The following is a 17,198-nucleotide window of genomic DNA, read 5'->3' on the forward strand; positions in this document are numbered from 1 at the left end:
TGTAAACTTGATTGAGGGAGGGTAGGGGTGTCGAACTAAGAATATTAGATCGGACAGTAGCGAATTTTGAGTCAAGTCCCATAAGAAAGTCTCGGGTTTTCTTTTTCTCACGACGGCGTAAGAAAACTTTAGCAAGATCGCAAGTGCATTTCTTGCACTCACAAATAGGTAAAGCATCACATTCATAGAAATCGTCCCATAATTTTTTCAAACGACCATAATAACTCGTAACAGATTCAGAGGGAGTTTGCTTACATGCCATTAAGTCGGCTTGAAGTTGATAGATCCGAGCCTCATCGTTCTCCGAGAAGCGTTCCCGCAATTCATCCCACAGTATGCGAGCAACATCTTGTTTGGAGATGTTGGTCCGGAGGTCCGGGTCGATGGAATTGCGAATCCAGGAGACCACGAGAGCATTGAGTGACAGCCATGGTTCGTAATCATCGGATGTTTCAGCGGGGGCTTTGATGGAGCCGTTAATCAGACCAAGTTTTTGCTTGGCGAGAAGAGCGGTGCGCATAGCGTGAGACCACTCATCGTAGTTGGTTTCGGTTAAAATGATAGAGCAAATTGATGCTCCGGGGTTATCGGTATTGAGAATGGTATAGGGACTGATTTTCATGTAGTCGGATTTCGGGGGTTGTTGTTCACCGTTTGTCATGGTGAAGGATAAATTTCAGTGTGATACTCGTAACCTAGTTCACTGATACCATATTAGACAATGAGAATTGTATATAACGAGAATAGGAAAGAAGATTGTGAGAACTTGTGTCTATTATTGCCTTCAGAGAATGCTATTTATACAGGTCATAATCCTAGACAAAGGTTAGCTGTACATGGAAAGAAATATTAACATATCGCATAATATATGCGATTTACTCGGAATACAAATATACATGTAATCTTTGCCATTTATGAAAGATGCTCTGCAACGGCTACTTTGCACTGGCTGGCGTGTGGCTGGTTAACAATTCACTTCTATAGTTCTATCCCATAACTATTGTAAAACTTTAATTATCCAATATTGTCCCTCGATAGCTAACTACTCTCATACCCACCATAAAATTTGGACCTCAATAAGGAGTAAAGTTGATAATTCACCACTTTTCCGTAAATACACCCAAAATAGAAAAGGGACAATAAAAATGAGATGGGGGAGTGACCAATTTTATTGTCAATTGACTCAATTCTCACAAAAACTATAGAAATCTTATCTATTGTGAAAAGATGAGGGAAGGGAAAGGGATAGAAGGGGAGGGGAGAGGAAATGGGGTGATACAATTTCCCTTCAAATCTTATCTATTGTGAAAAGATTTTGATTTGGCTTGAAGGAGGCCCCCTCCAATTCCCTCCACCCTCATTTGCTAACCAGATTTTAAATCCTCTACTCTTCCTTCCTTTCTTTTCCTTGTGAATCCCTCAATCCAAACACACCCTAAATAAATAGAAATTGATTCACAACAATAATCCCAATTTCACCCTCAAATTAAGTTATTGTTACCGATGGATTGAATTGGAGGTAGTGAAATTTACGAGAAAGCGACTTTGTGTAATTGATCATTTCGGGCAACTACACAAGATTGTAAAATATACTCATGGGTTTAAAGCCACGGGCCTTACCAGTGAATAGAACAACTAAAATTAGATTCATTGAGATTACATCTTAGTCGGTCTATTACCGCTAATACATGATTTTTAGTTTACCCCGATAAAATTTACGCAGTGCACACTTGATAAAATTTTCCTCCTAAAAAAGAAAGAACACTGAGATTCTCAGCGGCTATTTAGGGAATTGGGGTTGGTTTCAAACTATTTTGGTTTATAGTGTCCACGTCATCACTTTTTATTTTATTTTCAATTTTTATACAAAACCGCTAAGAAACCTAGCGGCTTTACAAAATGTCATCGTCCAAATATTTGTATCAGTTTTATTAAAAAAAAAAAAAAAAAAAAAAATTGAAAAGCAATGCCGCTGAGATTCTCAGCGGCTTATTCCACCATTTTTCAACAATTTGCATCAAGTCCACTATAAAATGACAGTACTGATATGGTAAGCCGCTAAGATTCCTAGCGGTTTTGCCTTTTATATATTGTTCCGGGTGTGAATTCCGAAGCAGGTTTGTTTACCACGCTAGCTTTGTCGAATAATGCCTCTTCTAGCCTTGACTGCTCTCCTCGGCCTCTCCTGCAACAATGAGCAAACTGAGGGCTTGGCTTTGTGCCAAGCGTACTCACTCCGACGCTCAAGTCAGTGAACTTATTGTGATTAAGTAGAATGTTGCTTGATGACGTGTATTGTAGAGAGATGAGAGAGATAATACCAATTTAAGTGGTTCTTAGGTTAGATTCTGGATCCCTTCCTCAATGAGGATTGAGGAGTATTTATAGACTTTCACCTTTTGTCACGTAGTGGCCAAGTGGGCCAAGTGGCATAGCGGTGGAAAGACGATCTACCCTCGGCCGAGGGACCTATGGCCGGCCGGCGAGCCTGGTTGACTCCATGCCGAGGGTTCTTGGATATGAGTACGCGGGTATGTGCCTCGGTACTGGTAGGTTGCCATGCCGAGACCCAGTGGGCAGCCGAAAGGCTGCATCGGCTGGGATGTCTAAGTCATTGGCTTGCTGTGGATATCTTTGACCTCGTTCAATATGTTGACTTGGTCAGCGGGCACAGAATATGCCCCATCAATTTGCCCCAGCGTAGTCTATGCCGTGGTATGGGCTCCGATGTATGCTGAGTGTATATTCTGTGCAAGTGAAAATTTTCTGCCCCGGCTTTTTCTCCCTCGGCTTACTTCGTACAGGGCCGTACCGTATCCCCCCTCCACATGGATGTGTAATGGACATCAAAATGTGGAAGAGAAGGTCTTCTTGGCTGGCGGACGGACCCAAGGTTGAGAGTGCTTGGTGTATTTTTGATTGCCCCAGGCGTCTTTGCCTAGCTTGGTTAGTCGTGTTGCTTAGGCGGACAATAGATACTTTAGGAGTTTTGCTTGAGGAAGATGAATAGGCAAAGGGATATGAAGGGGCGTGTTGAAGACGCTTGGTTCTTGTTGCTTTGATTGACATTCAACTGTTGCGTCGATTGACATTCCGTAATACGCATGCCCGACATGTGTCTCTTCGTTGATTGGCTGACGCTTCATGGGCTGCGTTTTGATTGGTCCTCCTTTATGGGCCTTTGCCTATAAATACCAGATCTCTGAAGTGAAATTGGTTAATAATTTCATTCATTCTAAAAATTTTCTTCTTTCCAAAATTCCAAGTCTTTCCCTCTCTTCCGATCTTCAGAATTTTTACGTCGGCGTAGCACTTTTCTTCAAGGTAAACCGAAAAACCTTTTCAACTTTTTGTTTTGTTTAAGTAATTGTTGTGAACCATGTCTTCTACGATGCCGGTCCCGAGACCGTGCGCCGGGGGGTTCCCCGTCGCGTTTTGATGAGGAGGAGGCGGTAGCCGCAATTCCGTTAAGGTCGAGGGGCCCTAGGTCTCCTTCCCCTGAAGTTGACCGCAGAGTTCTGGAGCAGTGGGAGGATGATGACGATGTGGATGATGATGATGATGATGAGGAAAGGAATCCTTCCGGTGCGGAGAGGGCGACAGTCTTGCATCATTACGATGCCTGTACCATCGGCCCCAATCGTGCTTGGACCGATGGGCTCGCCCGCTGCTCTGGCTCTGAATTTTTCGAAGAGCACTTCTTTTTTGGCAAGGGGTACAACATTGTCATCCCTAGAGAGGGTCAGACCGTCTGTTGCCCTCCCCCGGGTCACATCGGCGTATATATGAGACACCTGGAGTATGGTCTCCGGTTTCCTCTCAATATTTACGTCTCTACCATAATACAGGCGATGAACGTTGCAGTGGCGCAGCTTCACCCGTTTGCCGTTAGGACTATAGTCGGCTTTGTGTGGCTGTGTCGCTTTAGGGGGGTGATCCCAACGGTAAATTTATTCCGCCGGATTCATTTCCTTCGAATGAATGTTCAAGGCGGCCGGGGGTGGTATAGCGTCCAGACTGAGCCAGGCTATCTCACCGTGTCTAAGCTCTCCTCCTGCAAGGGCTGGAAAGAACGGTGGGTGTATGTCGAGGTCCCAGATGATTATCCGTTGCCTCGGTCCTTTGAGCATCACGTCAACTTGCGGTGCGAGAGCAAAGGGGAGCGTGAGAAGATGATCCCCAAGGGCAAGAATAAGATGGACGCCGCGAATGTCTATCTTAATGAGGACGAGAAGCAGGCACTGAAGCTTTTCGAGGTCGATGATGATGGGGCGCCGAAGGTTTGGTTGCCCCCGACGCAAGTCATCTTGATGGACGAGCCGCTTTGCTATGTCGGCCTCATACCGGCCCTAGCACAGGGTGAGTGGGGTCGGTGTGAGGCCCATTTCTGCTTTAATGTTTTTCGTTGTTTGTTTCTTGACATGTCCCTTCGTCTAAGTTTTACTTTGTTTCTTTTACAGAGCACTTTGGTCCCGTTCTGTCTGAGCAACTCCTCGAGAAGATGGGGCTGGACAAAGACGAAAACGTTAAGGAGAAGAATCCGAAGGTCGATGTGCATGACCGTCGTCCGTCGCCTACTGACCTCTTGAAGGGCTTGGACGAGACGGCGGCCCAAGCCAAGGTAGTTCTTTGCCTTGCCTCGCCGGGTCCGAAAAGCCAAGTCTACGGCGGCGACGGTGTCAACCTCGATTCCGCCTCCACCGCAGGTGGAGGTCGTTGATATTGTCGATGGAGAGGATTCCGATCTTTGAGGATCTCCGCTTAGGCGTAAGAGGAAAAGATCTACCCATGCCACCGATGCTTCGCTTCCGTCGCTCATGTTAATGCCGGTAGCCGAGGAAACGGGTCAACCGCCAAGAAGAGCAAGCCCTCTGCACAGGTCTAACTTGCGGCTCGATTTAGCCGCTCATTAGATATACCCGATGACCGGCTCTCTGGTATGTCCATGAACGTTGACGTGGACTCTTTGGTTGAATTTTTGTAGATCAACCGGCGCGATCTCCCCAATGCGAGCGGCGAGTTGAGAAGAGGCCTATGCGGACGGCGGGAAAAAATGCCGACTCCGTACTCGCGTCGATATCCAACGACCAGCTCACAGCGGAGGGTACAAGGCTGAGCAAGAGGATTGGGATTTGGTCCGATCTGGCCGGCTCTCGTATTAGGGAGCAAGAAAAGGCCTTGGCCGAGACGGGACCGTTGATAGAGCAAAATGAGGCTCGATGTTGTTGCCGCAAAAGGGGTGGCCGGGAAGGCTAAGCTTGACCTCCTTGCCGCACAAGCGCGGGTCGAGGAAATTGAGAAGCTGCTGTCGGCCGAGAAGGCCAAGGTAGAGGCTGCTGATTCTGCCGCCGCCAAGTTGAAGGAGGAACGGGACAGGTACAAGGGCGGCTACGACGTTGTTGTCGCCCAAAGGGAGGAGTCGAAAAGGGCGTATCGGCTCCAAGCGGAGTCGCATAGGGAGACTAGTGCTATCCTTGCCCAAAGGGAGAAGGATATTGAGACGCTTCAAAGCACGATTCTCCCTCGCATGTGTGCTCAGTATAGGGACCTGACCGAAGAAGCTTTCAGGGAGGTGATAGATGAGGTCTATCCGGATGGCTCCTTTCTGTGGACAAAATTTGACGAGCTGTTCGACGATAGGCTCGAGGCTAAAGAGAAGGCTGCGGCGGATAAGGCTGCCGAGGATGTGAGGGCCAAGAAGGAGGAGGAGGCGACCGCTGCGAAGGCGGCCCTTGCAGAGAAGACGAGGGTGGCCAAGGAGGAGTCCGCTAGACTGAAGGCAGCTGAGGATGCTAAGGCTGCTAAGAAAGCTGCGGCGGATAAGGCAGCTGAGGATGCTAAGGCTGCCCAGATTGCATCTAAGTCGCTCACCGAGGGTAACGCTGCTGATGGCGGTAAGGGCAAGCGGCGACGAGGCATAGGGAGACGGGCGGTCGTCACCAGGCTCTCCCGGCGTCTCGGATAGCTTCAGCTATTCGGGGGCCAACTATTAAGCCTTTTCTCCCTGCCATCCTTTTGGCGCTTCAAAGAACCAGTCCGTAACCTTTTGCTTTACTTTTCCTTGTATTTTGTAAGACCTTGGTAGGTAGAGTCTTGGCTTATCCCAAAGGGGACGGCCGTCGTCTGTGTTTCTCTTTCTTGTAACTCGTTATCTTTTTCTTAATGAGAATTTGCTTGCCTTCTGGCGTTAATTAATTGAGCGCTTTTCGTTTTTACCTTTGGCTTCAGCCGAGGCAGTTAGAATGCGTATCTCAACTGTGTTTAACGTCTTTAAGCTCGGTCTTATTTTGCCGAGGCGATTCGTTAATTAATTGAGCGCTTTTTCGTTTTACCTTCGGCTTGGCGAGCGGTTAGAATGCGTATCTCAACGGTGTTTAACGTCTTTAAGCTCGGTCTTAATTTGCCGAGGCGATTGCGTTAATTAATTGAGCGCTTTTTCGTTTTTACCTTCGGTTTGGCCGAGCGATTAGAATGCGTATCTCAACGGTGTTTAACGTCTTTAAGCTCGGTCTTAATTTGCCGAGGGCGATCGCGTTTCACTCGTCTCTTCCCGGCCATTCGGGGCAACGGAGTTTACGTTTTGACCGCCGATGAACATATGTTAGCATATCGGCTCGTCCCCCCGTCACTCCCGTTAAAGGCCGGGATGATCGAGGTTTTGCTCGTCTGCTTTGTACATATGTTAGTATGCCTTCTGATTGGGGTGGATTAACACTTTGATGAAAAACTTGGATGACTCCTCATTAGATATGAATATGCATTGGGGTGCCAACAATTGTTTTGGGCAACTCATTTGTTATACAAAGTATTTTAAAGAGATTGTCGGTGTTCCAATGGCTCATCAAAGGTACATCTCCCATGTCCGTCGGCCGGTATGTACCCGGCCTCATTTCTTCAACTACCTTGTAGGGACCCTCCCGATTGGCCGTCAACTTGCCATGGATGTTTCCTTTGTTGGTGGCGGTGACTTCCTTAGGACCGGATCTCCTACTTTTAAGTCCCTTTTGTGGACTCTTGATTGTAGGCCCTTTTCATTCGGCTCGATATCTTTGCTAAGTTGAGGCGTGACGTATCTCGGCTTTCTTCGACCAGGTCCAGGGAGGTTCTTAGGCCTTCCTCGTTTTCATTTGGGTTAAAAGTGGCCGTTCTGAATGTTGGCACCGTTGCTTCAATCGGCAGGATCGCCGGACCGTAGACTAGGTGAAAAGGACGCACCCGTTGCTTCTTTCTCCGTGGTCCGGAGGGACCATAGAACGCCGGGTAGCTCATCGGCCCATCTTCCCTTGAGGTCTTCAACTGTCTTCTTCAAGCCGTTGAGGATCGTTTAATTGGTCTGCCTCACTTTGTCCGTTGCTCCAGGGTGGCGGACGGAGGAGTATGCAAATTTGATGCCGAGTTCTTCCAACCAGCTCATTATTGTGTCACTCCAAAATTCTCGGCCATGGTCGAACACCATGACTTGGGGTAACCCAAAACGAGTTATGACATTTTCCCAAATCACCTTTCTTACGGCCGCCGAGCTTTTTCGCAGCACTGCCCACGCCTCAACCCATTTGGTGAAGTAGTCGACGGCGACGATTAGGAACTTTCTTCCTCCGGATGCCGTTGGAAATGGCCCTAGTAGATCCATTCCCCACTGTGCAAAGGGAAGGGGATTAAGCACTTTGCGGTCTCGGGAAGGTGCGTGTATCACGGAGCGTGCATCGACGATTGTTGCATTTTCTCGGTTTTGTTTCGGAATCTTCAAGCATGGTGGGCCGGAAGTAGCCGGCTCGGAGAGCTTTGTGGGCTAGTGTTCTTGCCCCCATGTGATGACCACGATGCCTTCGTGTATTTCTCACAAGATTAGCTCGCATCGGCCGGACCGACACATTTTAGGAGTGGCCTTGTCGCGGACCTCCTATATAACTCTCCTTCAAACACCAAGTACCTTGCTGCGATCCTCTTTATCTTTTGTGAGAGGTTGCGGTCCTCTGGTAATTCATTTGACAGTTTATACCCCCTTATCGGAGTCATCCATGTCGTCTCGGTTTCCACGTCGCACACCATGCCGATGGTTTCGTCAATGCTTTTAGCGTTCTCGATGTCCACCAAAGACGGTTCGGTGATATTCTTTATGGTTGAACTGCCACTTTGAGAGAGCGTCGGCCGGTTGTTCTCGGACACAGGGATGTGTCGCATTTTGAATGACTTCAATTTTGAGGTCTCGGCTTTTACCTTTTCCAGGTATCTTACCATCCCATCGTCCCGAGCTTCGTACTCTCCTTCGTATTGGTTAGTCACCAAGAGAGAGTCTGTTTTCAAAATGATGTGTTACGCCTTGCGGCTCTGGCTAACTCAACTCCGGTTATCACTGCCTCATATTCGGATTCGTTGTTTGAGGTCGAGAAGGTAAATTTCAAAGCGTACTCGAACTCGTCCCGTTTGGGCCGATGATAAGGATGCGGCTCTGAGCCGTTCGGCTGTGGAGGATCCATCGGTATATACCTCCCACATGCCGGGACACGATTCTTCCCGATCGTGCACTCGGCCAAGAAGTCTGCCCGCCTTTGCCCCTTTATCGAAGGCCTTGGTTTGTACTGAATGCCGAAGCCGGATAGCTCCACCGCCCATTTGATAAGTCTGCCTTTGATGTTTCGAATTTTTCCAGTGCTTTTTCCAACGGTTGGTCGGTTAAGACCGTCATGGGATGTGCGTCGAAGTAGGGTTTCAACTTCCTTGCGGCAACAACCACGGCAAAGGCTGTTTTTTCAATCGTGGGTAGTTTCTCTCGGCGGGCAACATGTATGGTGATAAAGTAGACTGGTCTTTGCTTGCTTGTTTTTCTTCTCGACGATCACGGATCGACCGTGGCCGAGGTTCTTGCTAAGTATAGATATAGCGTTTCCCCAGTCGGTCCGGACGGGGTCGGGAGAGTTTGCGGATGGGCTTTCGATTGTTTGAAAGTCAGTGCTTTGTTCCTCCCCCCAAAAAAGTCTTTATTCCCCTTCAACACTTTGAAGAAAGGGGTGCTCTTGTCGGCTGACCGAGAGATAAAACGGGCAAGGGCCGCCATCCTTCCGGTCAGTATCATAACCTCTTTACGGTTCCTCGGCTCCGGCAGGTCGAGAATTGCTTGGACTTTCTCTGGATTGGCATCAATTCCCCTGGCGCTAACAAGCACGCCGAGGAATTTGCCGGCCCGGACACCGAAGTTGCACTTTGTCGGGTTAAGCTTCATCTTGTATTTCCTTAGTGAACAAAATGTCTCGTGTAAATCGGCTAGGTGCTCGCCGTCGGACTTGCTCTTGACAATAGCATCGTCGACGTAGGCCTCAATGTTTCGCCCTTTTTGATTTTGGAATATTTTGTCCACCAGTCTTGTGTAAGTCGCGCCGGCATTTTTCAAACCAAACGGCATCATTTTGTACATGTAGGTGCCGTGTATGGTGATGAATGCGCATTTAGGCATGTCTTCCTCTCGCCATGAATACCGATGGTATCCTGAAAAGGCGTCGGCAGGCTCGGCATTGTTGTGTAGCCTGCCGTTGCGTCTATTAGGCTATCTATCCGAGGCAAGGGGTAGCAATCTTTCGGGCATGCTTTATTAAGTTGCGTAAAATCAACACACATCCTCCACCCCCCTGATGACTTTTTGACCATTACAACATTAGCTAGCCATTCAGGGTATGTACAAGGGATGATAAAGCCTGCATCTAACAACTTATCAACCTCGGCCTTGATGGCATCTTCCTTTTCGGCCGAGGAGTTTCTCACCCTCTCGCTTCACAGGCGAGCGGCCGGGAGTACGTTCGGCTTGTGAACGATGACTTCTCGGCTTACACTGGCATCTCGGCGGCCGAGTACGCAAAGACGTCTTTGTTCCTTCTCGGCAGTCTAGGAGATCGGCCACTGAATTTTGGTTCCGGCCGACACCGACGATCACGGTGCGTGCCCCGGATCAATCTCTATCTGTTCGGTCTCCGCCCCTTCGACCATGGCGACGTGGTTGGTGCTCATCGGTTCGTCCTCCTGTCTTAAGGATGGGTTCTTCCCTTTTTCCTCTTTCTTTGCCACTTTGAAGGATTGCATGTTGCATCCTCGGCCGATATTTGACGTTGACCACCTCGTCTTTTTCGTTCTTTGAGACGAGTTTATGAACCTCCCCGCGGTCCGAGACATACATCGGTGTCGGGGCCCGGATGGACATTACAAAGATCGACCTCACTCAGGGTGACACGACCGATGAGAACGTTGTATGCGGATGAGCCGTCGATGACCACGAACTCGGACATCACATTCTTGGCCGCGTCGGACTGGCCGAACATCACTTTGGTAACTTGATAGACCCCGGGGGACCAAGCCTGCCCGGAGAAGTCTGTACAATGGGTTGGTGCATGGGCTAAGGTCCGCAATTTTCGTGCCGAGCCCCGAAAGCACTCCCGAACATGATGTTCGTGTAAGCACCCGTGTCAATCAGGCATCTCATGACCAGGTGGTTAGCTATGTCTAAGTGGACTACGAGTGGGTCGCTATGTGGGGCGATGACTCCTTCGTAGTCCTTCTTCCCAATAGTTATGTTCGGGATGTTGGAAGCGCGGGCCTGCGGTGGGCACGGTTGACGGCCGATCTGATTCGTTCAGTGCGCTTGTGCCGTGAGCGGATCCGCCGTTCTCGTTTCCCCGGATGACAACATGAATTGTTCCTATTCGTTCAAAGACGGATTTTTTATCTGAGCCACCGGTGTTAGTCTTTTGGCCTCCGGCAACATATTTGCCGAGGCTCCCTTTTCGGATCGGCTCTTCAATGGCATTCTTCAAATGCCGGCGATCGTTGGTTAAGTGACCGGTGTGGCGTGGTACTCACAAGATGCGGGCTCGTGTCACCGTCCCCTAGGTTTGGGGGCCTTTCCCACTTCGCCCCTCGTTTACTGCTCGGGGAGAAGACCTCGGCGGCCGATACGACCCGGGGGGTGTGATCTTTGTACTTCTTATGGTAGTACGGACTGAACTCCCCGTCGTCCGGTTACTCGCTACTGGCGGGCTGTCGGTCCGCGGCCTATTATTGTCACGGCGCCCTTCATCCGGCTTGTCCTCCCGGTGGTGGCTCTTTCTTTACGAGTGCCGGCCTCGCCGTGGCCTATCCATATTTTGTGATAGTCTTCGACCTTAATGGCCTGGTCGGCCAATTTCTGGCGGACTCAAGGCTCGAGCCACCGCACTTGATGAGCTCATTTTTCAAGTCCCCTCCGAGGAGGCCTTTCATCGGTCGAAGGCCGCTAGTTCGCTGTTCGGCTCCCTAATCTGCCGAACCACGGCATCGAACCTCTTCACATAGCTTCGGAGTGACTCGCCTCCCTCCTGCCTGATGGTCAGGAGATCCGATGTCTCGACGGCTCTCCTTTTATTGGTAGAGTACTGGGCAAAAAACGCGTCTCTTAGGTCGGAATAGGAGTATACCGACCCATCGGGTAGCCCCTTGTACCAGCTTTGCGCCATTCCAACCAAGGTCGTTGGGAAAATTCGGCACCAGACCTCGTCAGGTTGCTCCCACACCGACATGTGAGACTCGAAAGCCTCGGCATGATCGGTTGGGTCGCCCTCTCCTTTGTATGAGATAGATGGTAGCTTTAGCTTTGGCGGCACCTGGGTCTCTAGGACGTAGGCACTGAGGGGCTGTCTGACCACGTGTCTAATGACACGCGGCGATCGGCTCCTCGCATCCTTAGTCCGGCCCCTTTCCATGTGGCGGGAAGGGCTTCTTCTCCGACTCTGGTGAGTCGGACTCCTTCTTCGACTCTGGTGAGTCGGACTCCTTCTCCGACTCTGGTGAGCCGAACTCCTTTCGCTCGTCTGGGGCATGCCTCGTGGGTGTCGCGGCGACATCGTCCTTCCGCGAGTGCGGGAAGGGCTTAGTTCTACCACTGACACTCTGGGCTCTCCCGGCGTCTTGGTAGGTTCAGCCTCTCTTAGTGCTTCGTTCAGGTTTCTCGGAGTCACCTTTTGGGCCCTAGCTTCCTGGACGGTTTCCGCCGCTCTTGTCGGTGTGACGGTGTGAGCCGCGACCGACAATCGAGTCCAGGAGCGCCCGGCTTTGCCGCATCAACCACACGTCCCATGACGGTGACCTGGTCGGCGGGCGGGCGTGCGATCCGGCATTATTGGCATCCCGAACTCCGGTTGAATTATCCGGCCGGGTGGAGGGCCGCACAACCCCAGAAATTGTGGACGGTATCACACAGGTGGAGGGGCTCTTCGGTTACGAACACCTCTTGTTCTTTTGACATCTTCTTAGCTTTTTGGGTGGGTTTTTTTTTTATTTTTTTTTTTTTGGTTTGGGAATGACTAGCTTCTAGTATCCGTTATCCCCACAGACGGCGCCAATTGTTCCGGGTGTGAATTCCGAAGCAGGTTTGTTTACCACGCTAGCTTTGTCGAATAATGCCTCTTCTAGCCTTGACTGCTCTCCTCGGCCTCTCCCGCAACAATGAGCAAGCCGAGGGCTTGGCTTTGTGCCAAGCGTACTCACTCCGACGCTCAAGTCAGTGAACTTATTGTGATTAAGTAGAATGTTGCTTGATGACGTGTATTGTAGAGAGATGAGAGAGATAATACCAATTTAAGTGGTTCTTAGGTTAGATTCTGGATCCCTTCCTCAATGAGGATTGAGGAGTATTTATAGACTTTCACCTTTTGTCACGTGGTAGCCAAGTGGGCCAAGTGGCATAGCGGGTGGAAAGATCGATCTACCCTCGGCCGAGGGACCTATGGCAGGCCGGCGAGCCTGGTTGACTCCATGCCGAGGGTTCTTGGATATGAGTACGCGGGTATGTGCCTCGGGGTAGGTTGCCATGCCGAGACCCGGCCGGCAGCCGAAAAGTCGCATCGGCCGGGATGTCTAAGTCATTGGCTTGCTGTGGATATCTTTGACCTCGTTCAATATGTTGACTTGGTCAGCGGGCACAGAATATGCCCCATCATATATATATAGAGTTTTTTGTAAAAAACTACCTAATATTTACCTCATTTTCATAAATACTACCTAAAGTTTTAAATTTTGCGAGAAACTACCTAATATTTTTTTACTTTTGTCGAAAACTACCAAATTGAAATTAATGAGCAAATTCGACAATTTTTTTTCCAAATTAACTACAATTCCGACAAATAAATCAAAATGCCAATCGAATTAATCATAATTTTGTCCAAATTAGCCACAATCAACTAGTCAAAATTGTAGTAAACCAAATTGAAATAAATGTGTTAGTAGCTAATCAAAACAGTTGGTGGTGGTTAAGTATATAGTAAATAATGTATGTTCAATGCCAAAAATAATGTTTTCGAGTTAGAATATTGTCTAATTTGATCGGCTTTTTCAATTTGGTAGTGTCCGACAAAAGTCAAGAAAATTTAGGTAGTTTCTCGCAAAATTAAAAACTTTAGGTAGTATTTATGAAAATGAGGTAAATTTTAGGTAGTTTTTGACAAAAAAACTCATATATATATAAAAAAACTAAATAAAGCCGCTAAGTTTCTTAGCGGTTTCATATAAAAATTGGAAAAAAATAAAAAAGAGATGACATGGACACTATAGACCCAAATAGTTTCAAATGAACGCTAATTACCTAATTATTTTGCTAATTAACCAAAAAATTCCTACAAGTCTACAATAAAATCTAAAGATAATGGCGGCAGATCCTCTCAACAAGGAAAAAAAAAACTATCTAAGCAGTAAGCATCATACCAATAAAATATGCGACCGTCAGAGTCAAATATATGAAAGGACCATCCCATAGACTCCAATATATTCAAGCACCGCCTCTCCTTAAACTGATACCCAGGCAGCGACGTGGCAGAGCTCCGGCGCCACTGGTGAGTTTCGGAGGAGATAACATAATTTGACATCTCCTCCCGTAGTTCTGCATGGGCAGTTTCCAAGCTTTTCATCTTTTCCAAAAGCTCCTTCTCTGGCGTGCCCATAGCAAAACTCGACGTGCCAACAGTAAAAAAAAAAAAAAAAGAGATTTTTTTAGTTTAGGTTTAAAGGAGTGAAACGGTTGAAACCGTGGAAAAAGGTAGGAGAAATAGAGAGAAGAAGGTGACCGTCCAAAATAATGCATTACGTACGCAACTAGTAACTACGTATGCATCATGCATGCATGCATGATACTATTCCTTGCTGGAACAGTACTAGCCAAGTACACTACTTATGCATGCTTTGTTTATTTAGTTATTGTTGGTACCCCCTCAAAAAAAAAGTTATTGTTGGTACCGTAAATTAAACACAAATTCTTATTTGTAATGGACAAAATCCGTCACGAGTTTGTAATGTGAGGCAAAGAAGCAAGTGGGAGGGACAAGTGGGGGAGTGTTGTGAGAAGTCACAAGCTTGTGACCGTCAGAAGCAAAACTGGCTGTAATAATTAAATAGTGTTACTGAAACTCGGTTTCAATACCCGGTGGTATTGATAGTCCATCGTCTTCAATTTCAAGAACTTAAAAAATGTTTTTTTTTTTTAACTGAAATGGAATTGAAGAACTTTATATTGATAATAGATTCATGGATCTGAACTAACTAAACTAAAATTACAATAACATCAGAGCCTTAATTCCAAAATGATTTGGGTCAACTGGCATGAATCATCCTTTAGAACCGTCCAGCATAAAAAAAACTAAACTAAAATTAAGTAGAAAAAAAATTAGGCTTGTTGACTTTTCTGTACAACGATTTTGTATTGTAAAATCATAAATTAGGGTGTGTTTGGATAACAAAAGTGGAGGAAAAGAGAGGGGAGGGGAAAGGAGGGAAGGGAAAGTGAGAGAAGGGAAAGGGAGGGGGAATGGGGAGTGGGTGTTTGGATACAATTCCCCTCCAAATTTTACCTATTGTGGTCAGTGGAGAGATTTTAATTAGGCTTGGAGGAGGAAAATTAAATCCCTCCAAATCCCTCCTCCTCCATTTCCCTCCACCCTCATCTCCATTCTTTTCTTTTCCCTCCAAATCTTTCAATCCAAACACACCCTTAATAAAACAAAAATACAAAATACCCTTCTTATGAAAAATGCTAATGGTTGAAGTCTAATAATTACGGAGCATATTATATTATATATCTTAATAATTCGAACCTTTATGTTAAATTTTAAAACAATTAAAATAGCCTCAAAACCTATCGTTCTTGATTTGTTTATTAGCCACATCGTCCTCAACGTTTTGAAAAAAAAAAAAAAAAAAAAAATAAAGAAAATATCCGTTTGGATGCATTCGATTGATGTTAGTAGTATTCTCCACCAAATTGGGTTTTGTTATATTGTCATACATCGAAAAATCGTTCAGCAAATTAATAATGTTGTATACTTGTGTATAGAGCTGGCAAGTCTGATCTGGCCCAAACCCGAGCAAACCCGATCCGACCCAAACTCGGCTCAGACCCGACCTGATATTGACCCAACCCGATTGAAGAGTTAAAAACGATTAATACCTAAGAGGGGGAGGGGGTGAATTAGGTGTACCTTTTAAAAATTTTATCCTTAACTTGGTTAATTGATTAACTTAAATGAAGAATATTGAAGTACAAGACTTGAGAAACTTAATTGAATGTAAGTTCACAAGAAGGTACAACAGCTCTATGTCACAAAGATATAGGTGACTCGTGACCTGAGAACTTGATTAGGTACATGCGAGAAATAGCAAAGTGGAAGAACGTAAAAGTAAATGAACAAACAAACGACATTTTAAAAATTGGTTCAGCCTCTACTCCGAGGCCTACTTCCAACCGTTATTTTATTGCTTGTTTAGAAATTTACTCAAACTTACTAAATCCCTTACAATGAAAATAACTCGCCAACCTACTCCGGCTGCACTCAAACTTAAAGCTACTCCGCTTCAAGAGTTTATGAGTTCTATCTCAAGGTGTTACAGAATCTTGAATCTCAAGAGTTCACTAAATGAACATGGAGATCACAATGAAGATCTAACACGAGAATCATGGAACAAACTCATTATGTCACAAAGATGTCAAATGAATCGATACTTGGAGGTTTTACAGCTTTTTCGAAAAACAATTTTGAAGACTTAAAATCAGAAAAACGTTTTGCAAACACTTGAAGAACAAAGCTTTTAATGCACAAATGATTTGCAAGGTTTTTACAATAAATGCTTTGGAAGTCTTAAGAAATAAATGTGACTAAGACACTCTATTTATAGTGGATTTAGTCTTAGGTAAGTACAACTTAGAAAGATTAAATCCAATATTAAAATGATAGCTTTGAGTGATGGTAAGTGTTAGACTATAGGCTTGGGGCTTAAGAAATCAGAAAACTTAAGCTTCTACACTCAACATGTGACAATTTACCAAAATGGCAAAAAGTTTTTCTTACTTTAGAAGTTTGACAAGTCTTCTTTGCCATTTTAGTAAAAGGTGTTTTCTGAATCTAGAGGCTTAGTCAAGTGGGTTTGTGACTCCAAAATTTCAGATTATTTTCAAGCTTTTGAAAATTCAAATGTTTAAGGTTTAAAGTTTGCAAAGTTTTGACACTTAAAAACATTTGGTCGAAATTCCTCCTCCGTATGATAGTACCCGGAAACCACAAGATCAACAGATCTTTGTTGCATGATTTTGCCATTACTTGACTTAAATGAGAATGTTACACTTACTCTTACATATGTCGACTAAGGCTTGGAAAATATCATTGTCTTGACTTCCTTGATTAGCTTGATCATCTTGAATCATTGTTGAAAGTCCATTTGATTGCTTCAATCACTAATTATTTCAACTAAGAGTAAACAATCAAATAATAAAGGGACTTGTCATCATCAATCCAATGTGTTCTAACACTGATGCTGGCCCGATTAAATTGATGACCCAACGATTATTAAGCTTAATTTTGATCAAAATGACAGTGATTTTGTGTTTAGATTGATATGTTTGACTTAATAATGAAACAATTAAACTAAATAATAGGTTAAAAACTAAATTTAATGGTAAAAACATTTTTTTTTTTTTGGTACTAATGAGGGGCAATGCCCCGAGTTTAACTACTAGCTATTACACGGGGAATAACTACCCCAAAAATATCTTCCCGAAGGATAGAACGTAGATCATTAAAAGGAGAGACTAAATGAGTAATAATAGTGCTAGAAAGGACTCCTCGATTAGCTAACAAATCCGCTGCTCTGTTGGCTTCTCTATAAGTGTGCTCCACTTTGACTGTTCAATGAGCTTC

At 45.9% G+C, this 17,198-nt stretch overlaps 1 protein-coding gene across 2 annotated transcripts in view; it reads right to left on the minus strand.

Moving 5' to 3' along the window:
* Nucleotides 1-15,053, minus strand: part of LOC141606353 (RAF-like serine/threonine-protein kinase 24) — a 31,939-nt gene extending 16,886 nt beyond the window's left edge. Inside the window, exon 1 of one of the 2 annotated variants that reach the window (XM_074425440.1) lies at nt 13,720-15,053. In XM_074425440.1, coding sequence (XP_074281541.1) covers nt 13,720-13,955 — 236 coding nt within the window. In that variant the 5' untranslated portion in view covers nt 13,956-15,053. Of the gene's footprint in view, nt 1-1,388; nt 1,506-13,719 lie in introns of those variants that run through there. The other variant, XM_074425441.1, reaches the window with a different exon arrangement.
* Nucleotides 15,054-17,198: the final 2,145 nt, after the last annotated feature.

Source organism: Silene latifolia, chromosome 10, assembly GCF_048544455.1.
Source record: "Silene latifolia isolate original U9 population chromosome 10, ASM4854445v1, whole genome shotgun sequence".
Lineage (NCBI taxonomy): Eukaryota > Viridiplantae > Streptophyta > Magnoliopsida > Caryophyllales > Caryophyllaceae > Silene > Silene latifolia.